At 29.1% G+C, this 16,146-nt stretch overlaps 1 protein-coding gene across 1 annotated transcript; it reads left to right on the top strand.

The window, feature by feature from the left end:
- Positions 1–4,028: 4,028 nt before the first annotated feature.
- LOC145270730 (uncharacterized) lies at positions 4,029–11,241 on the top strand. The gene is made up of 2 exons (XM_080126337.1): positions 4,029–4,130; positions 9,194–11,241. The coding sequence occupies exon 2, from the start codon at positions 9,349–9,351 to the stop codon at positions 10,408–10,410; it is 1,062 nt and encodes a 353-aa protein (XP_079982463.1). The 5' UTR covers positions 4,029–4,130; positions 9,194–9,348; the 3' UTR covers positions 10,411–11,241.
- Positions 11,242–16,146: the final 4,905 nt, after the last annotated feature.

The following is a 16,146-nucleotide window of genomic DNA, read 5'->3' as shown; positions in this document are numbered from 1 at the left end:
AATAAATGTTGTTATTTCATCTTAATACAGTGATTTTGAGTTCTTGTCAAGTGTCGTTATTTTCTGGAGTTATTTCTATATTTTTATTGTATGTATGTAAGGGTGTGCCTACTGCCTTGGTGAAAACCTTCTATTAATCGACAATCTCGTTAAATTTACCTTTAACGGTCCTGAAGATACTCTACTACTTTCGACTTCAAGAGATTCCTGCACCTGCAACCTCGGCCCTAAAAATTGATAGACCTCGATTGTGAATAGGTAAACACAGAGTCACACTCTTACAAGTTAGTAACTCTTTGGTCAGTTCCTGTCACCACTTCTGTGAGTTCTATAGGGTCAGAATAAAAAAAGAAATCATTATACATTTTGTACATTCATCTTAGTTTATTTTTAATCAGTTAATATGCCTGTCACGTTTGTACAGTGGCAACGTCACCAGCTTTGAATACTACAGTTTTTGGTTTCAATTCTAGCTGATGACACCCTAATATATTTTTTATTACTTCTGACATCACGACACTGTAATACAGGAAATCTGAACAAATTAAAACGTTATATTTAATCGTATTTTTTGAATGGGCAAAACCTGGCCCTTAGGCCCCCCCCCACCCCGCTAGTAATAAAATAAAATGAACTTTTTGCCATTTTTGGCTTCTGTAGAATTTATTCGCGACTTGTTGTCTCTTGTTTTGATCTTGTACTCAAATCTCGCTTTGGTGGTGGTGGTGGTGGGGGTAATTAAGCTTTTTATTTTGTATCAATATTTTAACACTTTACTTTATTAATTATCTTGGAAATTTATTTAACTTCTAAATTTAGCTGAATTTGTCAGTTTCTGAAGCCGCTGTAAAAACATTTTTCATTATAACTTTTTTTTTCACGTGTAATTTTTAAAATCTAATCTTTCAAACACGATAAAAAAAATAATCAGAAATCTATAAAAATACGATCTGTTTCTATAAAATAAAAACAAAATACGATAAGGCGGCTTTCAAACTATGTTTATCAATCGAATTTAGGAAAACTCGTCTCTGGAAAACTCGTACCCGGAAAACTCGTCCCCTTTTACCAGGTAGGAAAACTGGTCCCTTATTGAATAAATATCGATTGAAAACACATTTTATGATCGTTCTTGAAGGAGATATTGTCTTTAAAATAGAATACACATCGCATAATATTAAAAAAATATATTTTTACTTGTTTACTGTTGTTTAAAAAAAAAATTAAATTGATTTTTCCAAGTTTTCGTTTTCTACCTAGCTTTGAAAGTTTTTGGTGGTTCAATTTATTTTAAAGAGTATATTTAGTAAAAAAAAACAAGTAATGTAGAGTGTTACATTTTGCACAAAAAATGTCCGACATGAGATAATCACATCTTCGGAGTCTCGATAATCACTCAAAAACATACAATAAATATTTTTATAATTATATATTGATACATTTTGATACAATAAATGTTTTTATAATTATATATTGATACATTTTGATGCAATAAATGTTTTTATAATTATATATTGATATATTTTGATACAATAAATGTTTTTATAATTATATATTGATACATTTTGATACAATAAATGTTTTTATAATTATATATTGATACATTTTGATACAATAAATGTTTTTATAATTATATATTGATACATTTTGATACAATAAATGTTTTTATAATTATATATTGATACATTTTGATACAATAAATGTTTTTATAATTATATATTGATACATTTTGATACAATAAATGTTTTTATAATTTTATATTGATACATTTTGATACAATAAATGTTTTTATAATTATATAATGATACATTTTGATACAATAAATGTTTTTATAATTATATATTGATACATTTTGATACAATAAATGTTTTTATAATTATATATTGATACATTTTGATACAATAAATGTTTTTATAATTATATATTGATACATTTTGATACAATAAATGTTTTTATGATTATATATTGATACATTTTGATACAATAAATGTTTTTATAATTATATATTGATACATTTTGATACAATAAATGTTTTTATAATTATATATTGATACATTTTGATACAATAAATGTTTTTATAATTATATATTGATACATTTTGATACAATAAATGTTTTTATAATTATATATTGATACATTTTGATACAATAAATGTTTTTATAATTATATATTGATACATTTTGATACAATAAATGTTTTTATAATTATATATTGATACATTTTGATACAATAAATGTTTTTATAATTATATATTGATACATTTTGATACAATGAATGTTTTTATAATTATATATTGATACATTTTGATACAATAAATGTTTTTATAATTATATATTGATACATTTTGATACAATAAATGTTTTTATAATTATATATTGATACATTTTGATACAATAAATGTTTTTATAATTATATATTGATACATTTTGATACAATAAATGTTTTTATAATTATATATTGATACATTTTGATACAATAAATGTTTTTATAATTATATATTGATACATTTTGATACAATAAATGTTTTTATAATTATATATTGATATATTTTGATACAATAAATGTTTTTATAATTATATATTGATACATTTTGATACAATAAATGTTTTTATAATTATATATTGATACATTTTGAAACAATAAATGTTTTTATAATTATATATTGATACATTTTTATACATTAAATGTTTTTATAATTATATATTGATACATTTTGATACAATAAATATTTGGGTTTCAAATATTTTTCTGTTCGAAAAAAAAATCTTGTTTGTTACTTATTTGCCGCGTTATTTGACCAAAAAGAAATTGGAGTTATCGCTCTCTTACAATAGCCACCGTCTGCATACTGCACAAATGCCCCGTAATGACTTTTAAATGATTACCCCTCCCTATGTTAAGAATGGCTTTCGAAATAATAACGTTATTATTTAAGCGCGGTACCAAAATTACATAATACTGTTTTTTTCTTTTTTGTTGTTTCGTAATAACACAAGAATTATTTAAACTGAATAAATTCTTCTAAATTCTCACAAAATGCGTTAAAACTAAAAAAAATTTAAAAATAAATATATGGTTTCGTTTTTCGTATATTACGGGGGTGCCGCCTTCAAGAACGGTAATAGAATGTGTTTTCAATCGATATTTATTCAATAAGGGGCCAGTTTTCCTCCCTAGCAAAAAGGGGGTATTTTTCCGGGCACGAGTTTTCCGGGTACGGGTTTTCCGGAGACGAGTTTTCCGGGCACCGGCTCTAGACTAAAATGTCGGGTGTTTGTACTTTTGGGAAAATTTAAAATTTAAAATTCTATTAAAAACAGTAGAAAATTTTTTTACATTATTCTGCTTTCTATATGATAAAATTCAAATATCTTTCTGGGGGAAAACGATTTTAATAAATTTAATTTCGTTTAAAAAACAACTTGCCTATACTAAAATGTAGCTGAGGGTGGAGGGCTATTTAATTTTTTTTGCACAAACCAGGTGTATTTTTTATTCAATATCTTAAGATTTTAATTTACTAATTTTCTTTGAAATAGTCCCAGAAAACTAATATTTATCTTTCAAGTTTCTGACGACGCCGTAAAAATATTTTTCAGAATAACTTTTTTTAAATTTAGGCACGTAGTTCTTTTTCAATATCTTCATTTTTAATGTGTTTGGTAAACTGCACAAGCTCCAGATTAACTTTAGGCTTTAATCTTTCAAACACAATAAAAAAAATAACCAGGAATCTAAAATAAATAAATAAATAAATAATTTAATTAATTAATTAATTAATTAAAATACGAAAAGGCGGCTTTAAAAACTATCAGTTTCCGCCATTAAATTGCACGTGCAACGAATTAGAAAATTAATAAAGATGAAACTTGTAATATGTTCTCTCTCATGTAAATATTAAAATGTTAAATAAAATAAAACTAATTTTATCCGTGATATTCACCAAATAGATCGGCTCTATTTCGAAATGATTCCTTTTTTTTCCTCTTCAATTTTATTTTCTGCGAACTTGCTCTTCCGTTCGTCATCTTGAATGTTAAGTAGAACTTGTAAAGTCAATCACATTTGAAAAATCGTTTCCTTTATAAAAGCAGATAAAGTTAATCGAAAGCAGATTATAAAACAAAAACGTAAGTATTACTACATGAATTTAGTATCGACTTTTTCACATTTGCAGAATACGTTAAAAATGTAAGGGAGATAACTACATTTACTAAGCAAATAATCCTGAAATGTTGATTTATCGTGGAAAATTTTTCGGTGTTGATTGTTTTTTGTTATCAATATTGACTTAAACATTTAAAAAAACAAAAAAACAAAAACAAAAGAAAACAACGGTCAATGTCTAGAATGCCTTAAAACGTTTTGTTAAATTATTACTTACTTTCCATCGTAATAATCGTTAGTCACTTTCAAACGATTGGGAAGAATGGAGCACATAATCCCGTAAAGTCAAACTTGTCTTAACTATACGAAATATGGAACAGTAGAAGCGACTTAATGATTTTTAAAACCTTAGTTTATCTTCTTCAAACTACAATTAATAATTAATCTTTTTTGTAATTTTGTTAGATTTTAAGATTTACACAGTTTAATGGTTAATAATATTATAAACAGTTTTATATTAAATATGAAATACAGTTTTACGAAATATGTACGACTGTTCATTTGGTTAATTTTGTTATTCTTTATTTGGTAAAATGAGACAAACTAGATTGGTCTAAAAAATGATTATTTTTGTGCAATAATATTTTTCAATCGGTTTTAATCTTGCCATAAAATAGTTGGCAAGAGGCATGTTTATATTATAATTTTATATTAAAAAAAAATTAAACACCGTTAATTAAAAATCTGTGTTGTAACCGAACATTTTGAAATAATGGAATTTTAATTGTTTTAATTTTTTTTAAATTAATTTTTAAGACGTTTCTTTTTCTTGGCAATTCAACATATAATAGTAGATATTAATTAGAAAAAATACGCTATTTAAAAAGAAACATAGTAATTAAAAATTTATATCAATTTTTAATTGCAACTTCAAGTTTTTGTTCCGTACGAAAGAAAAAAATAATTTTATAAATTCTAAATACTTTAAACTAATGTTCTTTATAGTTTACAATATATATATATATATGTATATATGTTTTTCATTGTTTAATGGTTTCTGTTTTCATCTTTTAAAAAATTTTTCAATGGATTTTTATCATTAATCTATTATTTTATTTTCAATACTTTAACATAAAAAAACAACGATCAATGCCTAGAATCTGACGTAATTAAAAAAAAAACTACATCAAAATCTTTACAATGAAACTTTTATAGTTTTTTTTGGGGGGGGGGGTGCTGAAACCTGATATATACTTCAAAAGTTGCGCAGAGAATTATATTTCATGATATGACGAAATTACTTTTTCCAAAAGTGGGGATCAGTTTTTTTTATATAAATTTAATGTAAAATGAGCGGGACTAGTGCACTAATTTATCCATGCTGAAATATTTTTAGAAAGTCATTCTTAACATGGGGAGAGGAGGGTGTTTTGTAACTATTCTGTACGTTAACCTTACAATTTAATAAAAACAGATATCATAAAACTTTAATTAAACTTGAAAAAAAAACTAATTTATAATAAACAGTGATACCCACTTTTTAAAAAGTACATTTTTCATATAATAAAAACAATTTCTTTGCACCACTGTTAAAGCATATATTAATTTTCAACACCACTGACAACTTATAACAGTGGTAATCGTACAAGCTTTTTTGGGGGGAGGGGGGATTCTAGACATTGACCAGAACAACTTTATAGTTTACCATGAAAAAAAAAAGAATTTTAAATGAGTTTCACTGGTTTAAAGTAAAAAAAATGTTCAACGCATGCATTGAATTTGTATGCTCCTATGTACTTGTCACTAATCTAACAGATTTTCCAAAAAGAAAATTCAATGTTTACAATTTTTAAGTTGTTCTCTGTTTCTAATACCAAGTTCTAGTAAATCGATCCCCCATTTTGGAAACATCGACTTTTTCAGTCAATTTAGCGAATTTAGCCATTTTTTTAGTCTATTTGATATTTAGTCGTTTTCTCCTTTCTTTAATTAAATGTTTGTATTCTCGACTAGTGCTTTCAATCTGAGGGATCAGTGTATTAGAAACTGTGTACACATGTAAGTATACCAAAGAGTTTACCTGTTAATTAATTTGGAAATGTAGTTATCAAATTTTCTGTTCATTTGTTTAAAGAATGCTGATAATTGAAGAAACTTATGTTGTATTTTTAAGTTTTCTCAAAAAAACCTTAAACATACCTTTCAAATAGCGTTGACTAAATTTTAAAAGTAAACATGGTTCTTAAACAAATTACAATATTATGATTCTTTGTATTATTTAGATTATTAAGTTCTCATCTTTATTGTGCAAACATTGTAAAAATAGCACTTAAGATGAGAACAATAATCCAACTAATCCAAATGCTACGAACAAATCAAAATATGCTTTTTTCTTTACATGTATTTTTTTACATGTCGAAAACTTATTTTGTTTTTCCTCTCAATAATAGAGATTCCACAATTACTTAGTTGATTGTAATATGACCCTTTAATTTTAATTCTGTTTTAAAATGTTAAGATGACATAAAATTAAATTATTTTGTATTTTGGGGACATTAACTTGATAGTTTAAAAAGGAAGTTATTATAAATGGGGCTTTTATTAGTAGATATTCTGAATTTGTGTATGGAAAATCGTAACTTACTTGGCTAGCATGTGTGTGTGTGCTTCAAAGGATTGGTCATGTCACAGAAAAGAAAGGCAAGAAAGAAAGCCTAAAATCGTTGTCGGTCACTTATGCAATGCAGACGGTTTCCATTTTTGAAAAAAAAACGTACTAAAAAGGGCATCATTTCTCAGATTAGCATGAGGAGAAGCTGATCATTTTCAGACATGTGCAAAATCATCAAACTGGTTTCTGCTCCCCTCCAAGTTTCCTCTCAAATCATGAAAAAATAACAAAAATTATTTCTCTTCCTTCCCTATTTACAAGTTTAGTCATTATGCTATGAGCCATGACTCTCCTCTCCACGTTAGATTCCTCATCCAGCCTTTCGTATTGATGGTGACTCCTCCATATTGGAATATCAGCTTTCCCATTCCTTGATTGACGGATCTTTAATGTTTTTCTCCAATCTTAAAATCTATGAACCTTGTTTTCTCATTCGAATTCTATATCAGTTTTTCCTTGCAAAATGTTGTCCCTTACCAATGTAAAATATCGATGCATCTCTTGTAGAGTGATCTCGTGTTGCTCATCACCCTAGTATACTCTACAAGGCATTAATATATTATGTAATGGCAAGATCATATATCTATTGGAGAGCATGGTGAGAATTTCGTTATTTCACTCACATTGAATCTGACAGCCACCAACATTTCGTTAATGTATACATCCCATGACTGTTCATTGTTCCAACTTTTCACTATATATATATATATATATATATATATATATATATATATATATATATATATATATATATATATATATATATATATTGGAAACACAAAAAAGTCCGTACTGATCATTTTATCAAAAGCTGCAAATTGAAGCTAAATTGAAACTATCACATGAATTTTAAAATTAACATTAAATTGAGCAAGCATAAAGAATCTCTGCATTATGAAAAATTGTATTTTATCAGGAAGTTAGAACATTAGTGTAACACAAATACAACACAAACACAATGAATATTTAGTAGTATAGCCCTTCTGCAATTTGATAGCCTGCAATCTTTTCAGCATTCCTTGCATTAGTCTTCAGCAGAGACTCTGGTGAGAAAAAATTGCAATTCTCTTCTATTTTTGTTCAGAATTTTTCCTGATTTAAAATTTTAATATTGTGTAACTTGATGTAATGTCATGTTTTTGATGGGATTGAGGTCCGGAGATTGTGCAGGCCAATTCAAACATGGAATATCATGTCCTTCAAGTAACCTCTTATCCTTAATAAGGATGAGATTATCCTTAAAATTTCAAATTAGGTTACAAAGTGCTCAATCAACATATTAATGTACTTGGTCGATTTAATTAGGCATTAATAATATATAATTAATAGGCATTAATAATATATAGTTATATATATATATAGGCATTATATATATAATTAATAGGCATTAATAATATATAGTTATATATATAATAGGCATTAATAATATATAGTTATATATATAATAGGCATTAATAAAATATATATATATATATATATATATATATAGGCATTATATATATAATTAATAGGCATTAATAATATATAGTTATATATATAATAGGCATTAATAATATATAGTTATATATATAATAGGCATTAATAATATATATATATATATATATATATATATATATATATATATATATATATATATATATAACATCCAGCAAAAAATGTTCATAAATTTCGTACTAGATTGTGTACTAGCCCAGTAGTGCTATGGTTAGATTTTTAGTTAAATATTTGGAAATAAAAACACATGACTTTTCATATTGGTCGAAAGTGATTTTTAGCAATGAAGGAAAATCTAATATCAGGCAAGGCACTGATTCCAGGCATTACATCAGTCTAAGGGAGGATAAAGTAATCCTAGGTGCACAGTTTCAATACTATAAGGTGGTTGAGGTTCAGTATTAATGTGGAGTATTATTAATGCCTACAGTTCGCTTGCAAACTCGAATTAATTCGGCCAAGTACATTAATGTGTTGATTGAGCACTTTGTAACCTACTTTGGCTGAAATTTTAAGGATAATCTCATCCTTATGTAGGATAAGAGGTTACTTCAAGGACATGATATTCCATGTTTGAATTGGCCTGCACAATCTTTTTTGTGTTTCCAATATATATATATATAGAGAGAGAGAGATATATATAGATCGATAGATAACATCCAGAAAAAATGTTCATAAATTTTATACTAGATTGTCTACTAGGCCCGTAGTGCTATGGTTAGATTTATAGTTTAATATTTGGAAACAAAAACACATTAATTTTATTAACTAACCAGTATTGCATAAATCCCTAATCATTTTTTAAATTTCATTAATAAGAGATGTTTTTGGTATTTTTAATAAAAATAAACATGAGAAATTTAAGTTAACCACATCAAAATATAATATTTTTTATTTTTAAAATTTATTTTATATTTTCAGAATTTACAGCAATGAACAGAAATTAATTAATGGATAAGAAGGACCTTTCTTTATTGGTGATTTAAAAAAGGTTTAAAATAATTTTACATTTTTCATATAAATTTTCTAAAGTTACTACATTGTATATACATTTTGTGGAATCAGATGCAATCAATATGGCTGATAAAGCATTTTCTGGTGAAGTATGTGGTTCTACTTTTGCAGAGAAGTCAAGTTTGCTAACACATACGGGAGACAAACCACATTCTTGTGAAATATGTGGTTCTTCCTTTGTATGGAAGTCATATTTGGTGAGGCATATGATTACACATACAGGAGACAAACCACATTCTTGTGAAGTATGTGGTTCAGCTTTTGCACTCAAGGCAAATTTGTCGTATCATATTCTAACACATACGGGAGAGAAACCACATTCTTGTGAAATATGTGGTTCTTCTTTTGCACTTAAGTTAACTTTGTCGCGTCATATGCTAACACATATAGGAGACAAACCACATTCTTGTGAAGTATGTGGTTCTTCTTTTGCCCAGAAGTCAACTTTGTCGCGTCATATGCTAACACATATGGGAGAGAAACCACATTCTTGTGAACTATGTGGTTCTTCTTTTGCACGGAAGTCAACTTTGTCATGTCATATGCTAACACATACGGGACAGAAACCACATTCTTGTGAAATATGTGGTTCTCCTTTTGAACTTAAGTCAACTTTGACACGTCATATGTTAACACATACGGGAGACAAACCACATTCTTGTGAGGTTTGTGGTTCTTCTTTTGCACGGAAGTCACATTTGTTGAAGCATATGACAGCACATACAGGAGACAAACCACATTATTGTGAAGTATGTGGTTCTCGTTTTGCACGGAAGTCAACTTTGTCATGCCATATGCTAACACATACGGGAGAGAAACCACATTCTTGTGAAGTATGTGGTTCTTCTTTTGCACTAAAAGCAACTTTGTCGTGTCATATGCTAACACATACAGGCGACAAACCACATTCTTGTGAAGTATGTGGTTCTTCTTTTGCACGGAAGTCACATTTGTTGATGCATATGACGACACATACAGGAGACAACCCACATTCTTGTGAAGTATGTGGTTCTTCCTTTGCACGGAAGTCAAATTTGTCGAGGCATATGACCACACATACAGGAGACAAACCACATTCCAATGTAGTATGTAATTCTTTTTTTGAAGTGGAGTCAAATTTATAGTGAGGATACTAAATAGATCTCTTGGTCGATTTCAATAGAAAGCATGGAAATGCCTCATATCCAACATTTCAAAGGAAGAAAATAACAAAGAGAAAAACAACATTTTTGTTAAGTATGTGATCCTACTTTTTCATGGAAGTCAAATTTGTTTCATCATATGAAAACACATGAGAAGAAAATGACAATATTTCAAGGACTTTTGTATGACATAAAAATGAAACTGGAATCTTACAAATGCATATTATTATAGAAACTGGGCTAATGAAAAATGTGGAACCAAGAGCAAGCAAGAGAAATACAAACAGGTCAAGGGACGATTAGAATCTTAAAAAGATCTCACTGTTGGAGTAACTAAACCAATGGAAGAATGTTTTGCATCCGGTAGAATGCCCCATGCACAGCAAAAACAAAGTGGTAAAATTATGGCAAAATAGAGAGAGAAACAAGCCACAGAAGTCACATTTGTTGAGGCATATGACAACAACTTGAATGCCTACTTAGACACTATCCTCGAGTGTCTGTACAGGGGTTTGCATTTTCTCCAAGTGATGTTACCTCAAGTAATAGCACAAAGCTGTATTCTACACCAGACTAGACAAATTCTTATCCTGGAATCAAGAGACCAAAATGAAAGATATACTACAACGTATGAAAATGGTTAATTAGGGAGAGGAAAATTATGTTCTCAATTTCTTTTCAGTGTTTGAAAGATAAAAAAGATTAATGGAACATTCGAATATCTATGTATCTCATATAGAGTTCAAGTGGTAGCCCCAGGTTGTGGGCCACTTCACTTCTGAGAACTTTGACTGAAGTAAAATAAAACAAAAATGAGACAAACATCTTGTGAAGAATGTGGTTCTTCTTCTGCACTAAAGGCAACTTTGTCATGTCATATGCTAACACATATGAGAGATCTGTCATGTCACACTAAGACACATACAAGAAACAGTATCTGATGATCTTCTAAATGTCGATACCTCAAGATTCTATTCCAGCTTCATGAAACAAGAACCAGCAGAACAACCTCTATCATGCAAGTGGCCAACCATTTTAATCAAGACTGTTTTACAAATATGACAGAATTAGAAAAAAAGATTTATTAAAAATACCCCAGAAGTTCCATTACAGAAAATTGGAAAAATGAGCCAAACAATATTGTGACAAGTATTTTCTGGATTCATGCACTCAGAACAATATAAGTTTGAACTACACAGAAATAGTGAGGGTGAGCCGTTTGACATCGAGTTGTCAGGTTCTTCGGGAGGACGGTTACTATACAATGGAATAAAATGGAATGTGTAAATATATCCACATGACGATCTATAACATGTTGAATATTGAATGCTGCAGCAAGTCATGGGAACAGCATCCGCTATGACTCTCTATGATTCCTAAAGCTACATGCCTTGAAACGAACTATTAAACCTGACATAATTATAAGAGACAATAAGTAGAAAGTCACAACCTTAGAAGTTAATGTCTTCAATTCTATTCCAGCTTCATGAAACAAGAACCAGCAGAATAATCAAAACAACCTGGTCTGAGAATACTTTCCCTAGAAATAAATGCCGACCAAATATTCAAAATCACATAGTATTCGCTGCCCAAATAAGATCTCCCTATTGCTAACCCACATTAGCTTTTATGAGGAATGGTGAACCTTCTCCAAGTGATGTTACCTCAAGTAATAGCACAAAGCTGGATACTCCAGCAGACTAGACAAATTCTTGTCCTGGAATCCAGAAAAGACCAAGAGACCAAAATGAAAGTATACTACAACGTATGAAAATGGTAAATTGGAGAGAGGAAAATTATGTTCTCAATTTCTTTACTAATCCAGTGTTTGAGAGATAAGGAAGTTTAATATAACATTCGAATATCTATCTCGTATAGAGTTCAGGTGGTGAGCTCCTTGATGTCTGAGAACTTTGACTGAAATAAAATAAGAGAAAAAAGAGAAAACATCTTGTGAAGAATGTGGTTCTTTTTTTTTGCACTAAAGGCAACTATGCTAACACATATGAGAGATTTGTCACGTCATGTGAAAACAAATACAAGAAACAGTATCTGATGATCTTTAAATATCGATACCTCAACTATTCCAGCTTCATGAAACAAGAACCAGCAGAACAACCTCTATCACGCAAGTGGCCAACCATTTTAATCAAGACTGTTTTACAAATATGACAGAATTAGAAAACAAGTTTACTACAGAAATCATCCAAAAGATTTATTACAAATACTCCAGAAGTTCCATTACAGAATATTGGAAAAAATGGGCCAAGCAATATTTTTACGAGTATTTTCTGGATTCATTCATCTAGGACTTTATAAGTTTGAAATACACAGAAACAGTGAGGGTGAACCGTTTGCCATCGAGTTGTCAGGTTCTTCTAGAGGATGGCTACTATGGAATAAATAGAATATGTAAATATATCCACATGACGATCTATAACATGTTGAATATTGAATGCTGGAGCAAATCATGAGAGCAGCAGTTGGACATGTTTTACACAATCCGCTATGACTCTCTACGATTCCTAAAGCTACATGCCTTGAAACGAGCTGTTAAACCTGACATAATTATATGAGAAAATAAGTAGAAAGTCACAATCTCTGAAGATAATGTCTTCAATAATACTAGGTTAAAAAGAGTGAGAGTAAAAAATAACAAAACACCAGGTTTTATGTACGACGTGAAAAACTTGAAATCTTTGGAAAATCACTATTTCAATAATTATAGGAGTAACTGAAATTCGAAAAAATAATTTTAAAAACTACCTGAAAAATATACCTGGTGAACCAAGTGCAAGAGAGTTTCAATCAGTTGCTCAAAAATAGAGAATCTTAAAATGATTATTTGGTGGAAATGTCAAAAAGGGTGAATTCCTGCCATCCGGTAGGATGCACTATCACCAGCTTAAACTAAAAAAAAATAGATTAAAAAATAGCCACACCACATTCATTTGATGTATGTGGTTCTTTGCATAGAAACATATGGAAGACAAAAGAACTTTCATAGAACATTCAAATATCTATGTATTTCATATAGAGTTAAACATGAGTCACAGGTAGGGAGCCTATTGATTTCTGAGAACTTCGACTGATGAAAATTGAAATAAAAGCGAAAAAGTGTATGAAATATACTAACTGGTTTAAAAAATCTTAAGAAATATTTACACACAATTTCTAGAAAACCAAACTTTATCGATGAAGCGATAACAGGGATACATATCTATATATTCTAAAAAAAATCATGTGTAAGTTCCAGGAGAATCTTTTCAAACTAACTAAAATGTATGGTAAACTAAAACATTTTCAGGTAAATTTGACACTTGTTATGTGTGTAGGTATTCTTCTGTTAAAAACATGCGAAAATATGAGAAAAGAATATGATACTCGGATTGATAATTTTCTTTTAAAAACAAAGTTTTTATTCTCATGTAAATCTTTAAAACCACCTAAAAGAGCTCAGGTCATGTGTTAACATTTTTTTTACTTTTATTTTTAAATTTAATATATATCAATAAAACGTCTATTTTATATCGAGTTTTCATCTCTAAATATCTATTTAATGATTTAGCCTTTTATCATTATTGTTTTCATATATGTTTATTGTGCATGATTTTTTAAATACGATTGACGTTCAATAAGTAATGACCCTGACCAACATTTGTGTCTGATCTAGTAGAAATGTAACATAGGCAATGATTTATATCTTTATGGGTCATGTGACAAATTACAACTCTGAACTAATTGTTGTTTCTGATTTAAAATTGTTTGAAATTAGTTAAATGTTAAATGGAACCTGCCAAGTGTCATACTGTGATCAGATGTGTATTTTAAATAAATGACACACTATAGAAAATTGATGAAATTAAAAGAAATTATGTCACATCACATTCTTGTAAATATTGTTATTGTGAATTACAATATGCCATGAAATCTGTAACAGAAGCACCTAAACTTGGTTGCCCTCCATCTGCCAGTGATGAGGCAACTGTCAGCTATTGTGATGCAACCTTTTCTGAAGATTCATACTTGACTATTTGTCAAATCGCCTAAAAGCTCATGACTAGTGCATGGTCTGTGGAAACTACCTGATGGATTCATAGGTTGCTGACAACTTTCCAAAAGCAAAACCGCATTGATTACCATACTGTACCAAAGAAGTATTAACTCTAGATGCCTTAAACCGGTATCCACAATTTACAGGAGCTTATTAGGCTTCAATTAACAGAAGCTTATTACCCTTCAATTTTCAGAAAATATATTAAACTTATCAAAATCAAGAGGCAGTGCCAGATCAGCAAATATCTCCCCTGCACGATATCATTCTGATGCACAACATACGTTTTTAAAGATCAGAAGTGCAAACGTCTATGGAATCCTCTGCCATGCACTTTGCATTACATAAAATTGTTTTTGAAAGGAAAGCCTTTTCCTGATGATGCAGCTTCATTTCTGATTTAAAAGATGCAAGAAATGTGTAACTCTGTGATGTTCTTATCTAGAATAAACTAATAACTGAAAATTTTCGTTGTTCTACTTATATGAAAAATTAGACCAAGGCATTACGTACTAAACGCCTGTCATAACAATTTTATATATTTGCGAATATTTTTAGGGACAGTTTCATCTTCCAAATCATATGATAAAGCAAGAGTGTTGAATAAATCCGATTTTCTTGCCCAGGACACTAGTTATATAGTCTTTGTTGATTTAACTTAATGTAACATTTTAATGTTTAACAAATGTTATATAGTCTTTGTTAATTTAACTTAATGTAACATTTTAATGTTTAACAAATGCTATATAGTCTTTGTTAATTTAACTTAATGTAACAATTTAATGTTTAACAAACGTTATATAGTCTTTGTTTATTTAACTTTATGTTACATTTTAATGCTCAACCAAACTTCGTAGTCTTTTCATAAACGCATGTTTTTCGGACTTTTATTTTCGCCTTCAAGCGATCAAGGTCTTTGTTTTATAGTCGATTTAAATGTTGTCCCTGACTTGCCGTTATATTCTCGTGGTTCTTGACCTCTGGCTCTCACCAGTAAAGCACAACGAATATTTGCTAGGTTTAAAGGTTTTATTTAAAGAGAAATTATTCGTGGGAGGAGAGACCAATATATGATGAACTAATTACTTCTTACTCAGTTTTTCTGTTAGTCCTAATGATAGGAATTAAAAAAACGCAGACATTTTGCCTGTCTCGCTCCTTATTTCCTTTGCATGCGTTATTTAGAGAACTAAATAATTACGCAACCTGTAGCACGGCATATTTCTGTTTGCTGACATATTATCCTACTCTAACCTTCGTCAAAATTCATAACAAAATTGTTACGGGCATACGGTACCAATATATAGCATTGGGGTGTTTTTTTCTTTTGGAAATGACGAAACAAATTAATCACCACTACAAAGTATACATAAGTAGTAAGCTAAGTTTATTCTGCAATCCTCAAATATTGCACGCCCATCCTATTTGATAACCGTAAGGAACTCCTTGGTAAAAATTTTGTAGTGGAGTGTGATTCATGTTTATAGCTAATATATAGTTAAAATCTTCTAGCTTTCAAAAACGACAGAACACACTACACTGAAATACTACCAGAAAATGATTATTTGTTTATATGCATTCTACGGAAAAAGTTAAACACGATCAATTCTTATTCAGAATTTAAGCTCCGAACAATGTCAAATTAATCCAGCTGCAAAAAGAAT

This window comes from Euprymna scolopes, chromosome 46 (genome assembly GCF_053919585.1).
Source record: "Euprymna scolopes isolate OS-2025 chromosome 46, ASM5391958v1, whole genome shotgun sequence".
Lineage (NCBI taxonomy): Eukaryota > Metazoa > Mollusca > Cephalopoda > Sepiida > Sepiolidae > Euprymna > Euprymna scolopes.
This window is presented reverse-complemented; position numbering and strand designations above follow the sequence as displayed.